At 43.4% G+C, this 10,016-nt stretch overlaps 1 protein-coding gene across 1 annotated transcript in view; it reads right to left on the reverse strand.

The window, feature by feature from the left end:
• The window catches only part of PPM1D (protein phosphatase, Mg2+/Mn2+ dependent 1D), a 53,712-nt gene extending 44,730 nt beyond the window's left edge, over positions 1 to 8,982 (reverse strand). The window contains exon 1 of the mRNA XM_029212668.1: positions 8,280 to 8,982. Within this exon, the coding sequence (XP_029068501.1) occupies positions 8,280 to 8,751 (472 nt within the window). The 5' untranslated portion in view covers positions 8,752 to 8,982. The remainder of the gene's footprint in view (positions 1 to 8,279) is intronic.
• Between the last annotated feature and the right edge of the window lie 1,034 nt (positions 8,983 to 10,016).

A 10,016-nucleotide genomic window follows, 5' to 3' on the forward strand; every position in this document is an offset into this window, starting at 1 on the left:
TCCAAATGCCCATCAATAGGTGAATGGAGGGCTTCCCTGGTGGCGCAATGGTTAAGAATCCGCCTGTCAATGCAGGGAACACGGGTTCGAGCCCTGGTCCAGGAAGATCCCACATGCCATGGAGCAGCTAAGCCCGTGCACCACAGCTACTAAGCCTGTGCTCTAGAGACCGCGAGCCACAAATACTGAGCCCGTGGGCCACAACTACTGAAGCCCACACACCTAGAGCCTGTGCTCCACAAGAGAAGCCACCACAGTGAGAAGCCCGCACACAGCAACGAAGAGTAGGCCCCGCTCACTGCAACTAGAGAAAGCCCGTGTGGAGCAACGAAGACCCAACGCAGCCTAAATATACATATATATATATATATATATGTATATATGTGTGTGTGCGTGTGTGTGTGTGTGTGTATATAAAATAGGTGAATGGATAAACAAATTGTGGTACATCTAGACAACTGCATACTACTCGGTAGTAAAAAAAGGAATGAACTATCGATATATGCAACAACATGTAGCAGAGATTATCTAATACTGATTGAAAGTAATGACTGATTAACAAAAATGGAAAAAACTGGTACTTGATAAATATGGCAAACTCATTCGGAACATGTGATGTGTGAGAGGGTGAAGGTCCTTGACAGTAAAAACTGAGAAATATCAAACTATAATAAAGATACAGGTTTAAAATTCTATGATTTAATAAAGGTTTTCTTCCAGTTTAGTTCTATCTGGCTTTCCCTGTCTTTCCCTTTACCCCTTCCACCCCTCTTCTGCATTTGTCTGTCTCCGTCTCTGTCTTTAAACTTAAGATAATGAAAACTATGTGCCAAAACCAGAACCAACAATTTAGGTTAGGACCAGCTTCTTCATAATTCATTCATTTGGCCATATTCTTTTAAGTAGGTGCTCTGATTTTCATTTGAACAAATTAAAAAAACAAAACGTCCCATATTTCATCTTCCTTTACAAATACTGTGGCAAATTTCCTGTAATCACATCAGAGATCACACTACATTTATTTCAAGAGTATGTCGTTATCCTTCTAATGGCTCTCTTGATAACATAAGTCAATGAACTTTGGCTCAGTGGAAAAAAAGCTGCATGTTGTTCACTATCTTCTCTGAACTATCAAAAGAAAAGGATAATAAGAACATTATTTCAAATGAATAAACCTAAAGAAGCACAAACTCTGAAACATTATTGCTTAGAAGGCAAGCATAACACAAGAACAGTAAATCCAGACATAAGAAAATACATAAATCACGCACATACTATAACTTAAGATCAAGAAGTAATAAAAATATGAAAAAAATTACTTTTAAAAAAGGATATGTTGGGAATTCCCTGGCGGTCCAGTGGTTAGGACTCCCCGCTTCCACTGCTAGGGGTCCAGGTTCTATCCCTGGTCAGGGAGCTAAGATCCCACAAGCCGCATGGCACGGCCAAAAAAAACCCAAAAGGATATACTCACATACTCTCTTACTCCATGCTATATTTATCAAATCCCCTGGTCTCAAGACAAAAATAAGTCATATAAAAATTTTTGGATAAATTAAGTTTTCCTTTTTTATTTGGCAAGAGTACACAAGCACTAGAACAAAGCTAGAGAGGTCAAGCTCAATGTTAATTAAATAAATCAAGAAGAGCTTAGGGGACTTCCCTGGTGGTCCAGTGGTTAAGACTCTGTGCTCCCCACCTCAATGCATAAGGCAAATACTAACAGCCATAAAAGGGGAAATTGACAGTAACACAATCATAGTTGGCGACTTTAACACCCCACTTTCACCAATGGAAAGATCATCCCAAATGAAAATAAATAAGGAAACACAAGCATTAAATGATACATTAAACAAGATGGACTTAATTGATATTTATAGGACATTCCATCCAAAAACAACAGAATACACATTTTTCTCAAATGCTCATGGAAAATTCTCCAGGAGAGATCATATCTTGGGTCACAAATCTAGCCTTGGTAAATTTAAGAAAATTGAAATCGTATCAAGGATCTTTTGCGACCACAACGCTATGAGACTAGATATCAATTACAGGAAAAGACCTGTAAAAAATACAAACACATGGAGGCTAAACAATACACTACTTAATAACGAAGTGATCACTGAGGAAATCAAAAAATACCTAGAAACAAATGACAATGGAGATATGACGATCCAAAACCTATAGGATGCAGCAAAAGCAGTTCTAAAAGGGAAGTTTATAGCAATACAATCCTACCTTAAGAAACAGGAAACAGCTCAAATAAACAACCTAACCTTGCATCTAAAGCAATTAGAGAAAGAAGAACAAAAAAACCCCAAAGTTAGCAGAAGGAAAGAAATCATAAAGATCAGATCAGAAATAAATGAAAAAGATATGAAGGAAACAATAGCAAAGATCAATAAAACTAAAAGCTAGTTCTTTAAGAAGATAAACAAAATTGATAAACCATTAGCCAGACTCATCAAGAAAAAAAGGGAGAACACTCAAATCAATAGAATTAGAAATGAAAAAGGAGAAGTAACAACTGATACTGCAGAAATACAAAAGATCATGAGAGATTACTACAAGCAACTCTATGCCAATAAAATGGACAACCTGGAAGAAATGGACAAATTCTTAGAAAAGCACAACCTGCCGAGACTGAACCAGGAAGAAATAGAAAATATGGACAGACAAATCACAAGCACTGAAATTGAAACTGTGATTAAAAATCTTCCAACGAAAGCCCAGGACCAGATGGCTTCACAAGGGAATTCTATCAAACATTTAGAGAAGAGCTAACACCTATCCTTCTCAAACTCTTCCAAAATAGAGCAGAGGGAGGAACCCCCTAAACTCATTCTACGAGGCCACCATCACTCTGATACCAAAACCAGACAAAGATGTCACAAAGAAAGAAAACTACAGGCCAATATCACTGATGAACACAGATGCAAAAATCCTCAACAAAGTACTAGCCAACAGAATCCAACCTCACATTAAAAGGATCATACACCGTGATCAAGTAGGTTTATCCCAGGAATGCAAGGATTCTTCAATATACACAAATCAATCAATGTGATACACCATATTAACAAATTGAAGGAGAAAAACCATATGATCATCTCAATAGATGTAGAGAAAGCTTTCGACAAAATTCAACACCCATTTATGATAAAAACCCTGCAGAAAGTAGGCAGAGAGGGAACTTTCCTCAACATAATAAAGGCCATATATGACAAACCCGCAGCCAACATCGCCCTCAATGGTAAAAAACTGAAACCATTTTCACTAAGATCAGGAACAAGACAAGGTTGCCCACTCTCACCACTCTTATTCAACATAGTTTTGGACGTTCTAGCCACAGCAATCAGAGAAGAAAAAGAAATAAAAGGACTACAAATTGGAAAAGAAGAAGTAAAGCTGTCACTGTTTGCAGATGACATGATACTATACATACAGAATCCTAAAGATGCCACCAGAAAACTACTAGAGCTAATCAATGAATTTGGTAAAGTAGCAGGATAAAAAATTAATGCACAGAAATCTCTGGCATTTTTATACATTGATGATGAAAAATCTGATAGTGAAATTAAGAAAACACTCCCATTTACCACTGCAACAAAAAGAATAAAATACCTAGGAATAAACCTACCTAAGGAGACAAAAGACCTGTATGCAGACAATTATAAGACACTGATGAAAGAAATTAAAGATGATACAAATAGATGGAGAGATATACCATGTTCTTGGATTGGAAGAATCAACATTGTGAAAATGACTCTACTACCCAAAGTAATCTACAGATTCAGTGCAATCCCTATCAAACTACCACTGGCATTTTTCACAGAACGAGAACAAAAACTTTCACAATTTGTATGGCAACACAAAAGACCCCGAATAGCCAAAGCAATATTGAGAAAGAAAAACGGAGCTGGAGGAATCAGGCTCCCTGATTTCAGACTATACTACAAAGCTACAGTAATCAAGGCAGTATGGTACTGGCAAAGAAACAGAAATATAGATCAATGGAACAGGATAGAAAGCCCAGAGATAAACCCACACACATATGGTCACCTTATCTTTGATAAAGGAGGCAAGAATATACAGTGGAGAAAAGACAGCCTCTTCAATAAGTGGTGCTGGGGTGGGGCTTCCCTGGTGGCGGAGTGGTTGAGAGTCTGCCTGCCGATGCAGGGGACACAGGTTCGTGCCCCGGTCCGGTAAGATCCCACATGTCGCGGAGCAAATAAGCCTGTGCACCACAGCTACTGAGCCTGTGCTCTAGAGCCCGCGAGCCACAACTCCGGAGCCCGTGAGCAATGGCCGCTGGGCCTGCGCATCTGGAGCCTGTGCTCCGCAACGGGAGAGACCACAACAGTGAGAGGCCCGCATACCGCAAAAAAAAAAAAAAAGGCAAACCAGTTTAACTTAAGAATGTCCTTGATGGGCTTCCCTGGTGGCACAGTGGTTGAGAATTTGCCTGCCAATGCAGGGGATACGGGTTCGAGCCCTGGTCTGGGAGGATCCCACATGCCGTGGAGCAACTGGGCCCATGAGCCACAACTACTGAGCCTGCGCCTCTGAAGCCTGTGCCCCGCAACAAGAGAGGCCGCGATAGTGAAAGGCCCGCACACCGCGATAAAGAGTGGCCCCCGCTTGCCGCAACTGGAGAAAGCCCTCGCACAGAAACGAAGACCCAACACAGCCAAAAATAAATAAATAAATAAATAAATTTAAAAAATAATATCCTTGATGATGCAATAAAAATTAATTTTATTAAACTTCCACCCATGAATACATGTCTTTTTAACATTCTGTAAGACAAGAAGAGAAGCATGAATAATAGACTTCTGTTACACACTAGGGCTGTATAGAGGAAAAGCATTTGTGATTGTGTGAGTTATGAAATGAAGTGAAGTAGCCACAATTTTCACAGACCATCATTTTTACTTGAAAGACTGATAAAATGGGTTAATAAGACTTGGGCAGGGAGTTCCCTGATGGCCTAGTGGTTAGGATTCTGGCCTTTCACTGCCGTGTCCCTTGGTCGGGAAACTGAGATCTTGCAAGCAACATGGTGTGGCCAAAAAAAAAAAAGAATAATAAGAAGATGACTTGGCCATTTAGTGTACATTTTCTTCAAAATGAACAAAGTGAGTTCTTCATTTCAAGAGAAACAACTGACAGTATTTGTTGCCAGTGATAAATTTCTAACTGCTGCTTAAGACCTCTTATTTATTTATTTATTTAGGCCGTAGTAACATGTGGCATATGGGATCTTAGTTCCCCCACCAGGGATCAAACTCACATGCCCTGCATTGGACTGCCAGTGAAATCCCAAAACCTCGTATTTTAGAATATGTGTGTCCACTACAATGAACTTGATAACTTCCCAATCTTAAGACTTTTCTGAAGAGATTGGTGATATTAACAAATGTGGATACTTTAATATTGTATAATGAAATGCATCAATACTCGGAAGAACCGCGTAATTCAGTGAACCATTATTTTCCAAATGACTAATGCACCATGTCACAAAATCACACATGGGTAAAAAATTGATTTAAAGTGCAAGAGAGACCAATGGCTCTTAATGTAAAAATAGAAAAGTTCATTGATGAGGTTTCAGATTCTATTTTGACTAGTCTTAAGAAACTATCACTTCCGTATAGAATATCCACAACTATCTGAAAAGACAAACTATTCCTCCCTTTTCCTACTATGTATGTGTGTGAGACTGCCTTTCCTTTACATACTTCACCAGAAAACACAGCATAACAGACTGAATGCAGAGGCAGAGATGAGAATATTTCTTATTTCAATATTTCTTATTTGGGGGAAAAACTGATTTTTCACTTAAAAATGTCAACATACAATAAGTTTATTTTTAATAGATTAATAAATATTTTTTAAATTTCTCAGTTCTAACTTCTCAAACAGTAAATATGATAGATGTAGCCCACATAAACAAAAGCTGTTTAGGACCCTAAATCATTTTTGAGTACAAAGGGTTCTGAGAGCAAAAAGTTTGAGAACCACTACAATAGCCAAATGAGAACTACAAAAGTGAAAACTTGACACAGGGAGTTTCCTGTGTCAAGACTTCCATATACTCAGCATACTCTTTTTTTTTTTTTTAATTCAAGTTTTGATGATGGAGTACGAGGTTAACTGTGCAACAAAGCAAACTTTAACATTTGGTGTATAAATCTTGATTCAAAAAGTACATATATGTCAAAAAGCATATACATTCATATTTAACAGCATGGTTTCTGCTTTATTAAAAATATGTTCAATGGGCTTCCCTGGTGGTGCAGTGGTTAAGAATCCGCCTGCCAACGCAGAAGACATGGGCTCGAGCCCTGGTCTGGGAGGATCCCACATGCCGCGGAGCAACTAAGCCCGTGAGCCACAACTACCAAGCCTGCGCTCTAGAGCCCGCGAGCCACAACTACAGAGCCCACGAGCCACAACTGCTGAGCCCACGTGCCACAACTACTGAAGCCCGCGCGCCTAGAGCCCGTGCTCAGCAACAAGAGATGCCACAGCTGTGAGAAGCCTGCGCACCACGACGAAGAGTAGCCTCCGCTCAGCGAAACTAGAGAAAGCCTGCGTGCAGCAACAAAGACCCAACGCAGCCAAAAATAAAAATAAATAAATTTATTTTAAAAAAATATATGTTCAAGTAACAGGGTTTATACTTTATCCTTTTAGTGAAAACATATGGCAAATTCACCTTGCCCCAAGTGTGCTGCAAAATAAACAGGACTCTAAATCGTTCTTTGTGTCTAATCTTCCTCTATCTTGTCTTGCTGTCCACTCCTACTTGCCCTGCAAGCAATGAAATGACAAATTTCTGGAATATACTGCTGGTGCTTTCAGCTGTGCTCTGCCTACACAAAAACAAAACAAATCCATAATAGGGACCTCTGGGATTGGATGGAAAACGCCTCCCACCGGTGGACTGGTTGTTCTATGAGTCAATCAAATAATTCCTGGCAGAAAGCCAGGCAAATAGAAAACAGACTTTGAAAGAAGCTACTCTACAACTCTATGACAATACCTTTTTTAAATGTTCTGTATTTGACCAACCTTTACACTCTTCTCTACGTCTCTGTCCCTCTGCTGAAAATAAAGCAACACTATTCTTCCATAAACCACAGGACTTTTAAAACGACAGAAGTAGTATTACCTTTTCTCTAAAAAAAAGATTCAGACCATTCATTCACAGCAATGGGTAAGCAATTATAACTCTGTATGATAACATATGTTGGGTACAGGAACATAGTCTGCTTTAGAGAACACTTAAAGCTTAGATGAAACTACAACTACACCAAATTTTTAGAAATGAAGGTCTCTCCTTTTGGCACATCAGTAATTCCTTACCTCTTGCTACTTTGACGGGCAGCTACAATTTGCAAGTACTTTTAACTAGGAACTGTGGAGAACGACCTGACAGCAATTAGCTAAGGCAACTACCAAAGGGCGGGGGGGGGGGGGGGGGGGGGTAAGCGCACTCTTAAAAAGCCCTAGCTGAATTTAACACATCGCCTTAACCCGGCCAGTTTAAGCGGTAGGAACGCATTCTGCGCTTTTGTTTTTCATAAGCCGTACAAGCATAAAGATCTTAGAAACATTTCATGACCACCACAGCGAATTCCTTCCAAGACTTTAAGTCGCTAGATGATAACTTTTTAGCCTTTCTGAGTTATCCAACAGTTTACTCCAACTACCAGCCACCCAGGATCAATTCTGGAGGACTGACACCGCCAGTAGGAGGCAACCGACAGGGACAAGTCCTTCAAGAGCAAAATTATGACAGATCGAAAGGAAACACTCTAATTTTTGCCGTCTTGTCTACAGCCATACCACCCTGAACGCACCCGATCTCGTCTAATTTTTGCCACCTCCCGCTTCCTTCGCCTGTCCCAGATAGCAACGTGTCTTCAGTGCATCTTTTGGCCAAAATCTGGCTCCAGGTTTCAAACACGTTTCCGCTGGCGGCCGCCAAAGTGAAGTCTCGAAGGGAGAGGACTGCTCCCCATTGATCCTTGGGGCGGGAGGGAAGTAAAGCGAGGAGCGTTTGAAGGGAGACAACAATCCTATCCTTCCCAAAGCCACTTTGTTTGCCCGCACCTACACCGTGGAAAGAGCGCTGAGACCCAGAAAAGTCTTCCCTCCCATCGATTGACACTGAGAGCGCTCTCCGTGCTGGGGGACCACGGGACTGGCGCTATAAAAGGCCCCAAACTGCCTGAAAAAGAGGCGGGCGCCAAACAAGCCGAGGAACTTACCCAGTTTCTTCCACATGGCGAGATGACAAGCGAGGAAGCCTTTGCGGATGGCAGCGCACACCTTCGCCGGCTCGGAAGAGGTGAATCCCTTCTGCTTCTTGATGAAACCCCACAAGTGCTCCCGGGCAAACTGTGCCGCCTCCCGCCCGCCGTGCCCGTCGCACACGGCGAAAAAGGCCACCGAGGAACGGCGGCGGCAGCAGCAGCCGGGAGCCGGCGAGGCCCCGGCGTCCGGCGGCGCGTCGCGAGCCTCTCGGGCTGCCACCGCCGGGCCTTTCCCCGAGATTTCGCCGCCAGGAAGAGCCAGCGGTGACCGCTGTGGAGGTAACGGCTGAGAGAGAGACAGCCGCGGCGAGGGCTCTTCTTCAGCCGTGGGCTCGGGCTCCACCACGATCTGAGTAACGTCCTCCATGTACTTCCTCCCGCCCTGGTCTGAGAAGACGCTCACTCCCAGAGAGTACAGCCCCGCCATGGCAGGCTGGCCGAGATCCCGCCGGTCCCACGCAGCCCGCCGAATGCGGCGGCGGGATACACACTCGGCGCTCGCCGGCTAACTATTGTTTATCTTCGACTACGCCGAGAAGGGGGAGGGAGCGGTCCCGGAGGTGGGGGGGGCGCACGATGTCGAGACTTGTCCGCCAGAGCTGGGCAGAAGCGCCAGGGGGAAAGGAGCAGACCAGCTGCGTCTGCGCAATGCACCTCCGCCGGCTGCCCGCGCCCACCACACAAATCAGACGTTCTTCCCGGCTGACGTCACTCGGCTCTCTGGGCCCGACCAATCCGGAGTCGAGTTGGAGCGAACCCGCCCTCCGCCCTCAACCCTCGCTCCTCCCCGCAACGGCCGCCCTCCCTCCTCCCACCGTGGGCGCGGGGCCCGCGCGCGACCTGGCTGGCTTTCGCTTTGCAGTGGGTGTTTTCGCCCTCCCAATTTTCGGCGGGTGGTAAACGCTTATCTACCAATTTGATGTCACCTTTTTGCTCAATCCCGGGGATCATGATGCAGTCTGCTGCCCTGGGCGTTCCGCTGCTCGCCTCGTGTGGGCTTGGGCCTCCCACGAGTGTAGAGAATCTGGGAGGAAAGACCTTCATTTCTTGAAGTTAAATGGCGGGAAACCTCACTTCGGAAGGTGGTTTGCGAAGAGGCTGGAAAAGGCATGCCACAGCTAAACTGGATTTCGGTGGGATGGATCCGACCGGGAGTTGAGAGAGCAAATCCAGTTTGTGTTAAGAAAACTTGGGAAATTTCCACTATCGGCTGCACAGTCTCGTTTCATATACCTGGGTATGTCGGAGACTTAAAAGGCTTAACTCTTTTCAGCTTTTGTTAAAAGTAGTACTTTTTCCGACGAGCCCTGGGTGCAGCATTTTCCTTCTTAGGCGGGATCAGAAAATAGCTTACAAAAACTACCCAGTGCTCCAGTGCTCCAACAGTTCGGTTATCTTCTCCTGTCTTCCTCCAGTAGGTTACAGTCTAAGCGCTAAAACCTTTGCACGGACTTCAACGGCATTAAAATAAGCCTCAGAGTGGGCAGATTGGTATGTTCTCAACAGCACACGTTCTTGTCGTGAATCAAAGTTCACTCTTCCAGTTTTGGGCCACATCACCATCAGCTCTCCTGGGTGCCCTTTCCTCTACAGCCTTGGAGTTATTTCAAATGGAATGATACTAGTTCTGAACTGGGTATGGGGAAAATGTTCATTTTTTCACATGTGACAAGAAATACAAATAGAAAAAAA

This window comes from Monodon monoceros, unplaced genomic scaffold (assembly GCF_005190385.1).
Source record: "Monodon monoceros isolate NGI ecotype Baffin Bay Population unplaced genomic scaffold, NGI_Narwhal_1 Super_Scaffold_9, whole genome shotgun sequence".
Classification (NCBI taxonomy): Eukaryota; Metazoa; Chordata; class Mammalia; order Artiodactyla; family Monodontidae; genus Monodon; species Monodon monoceros.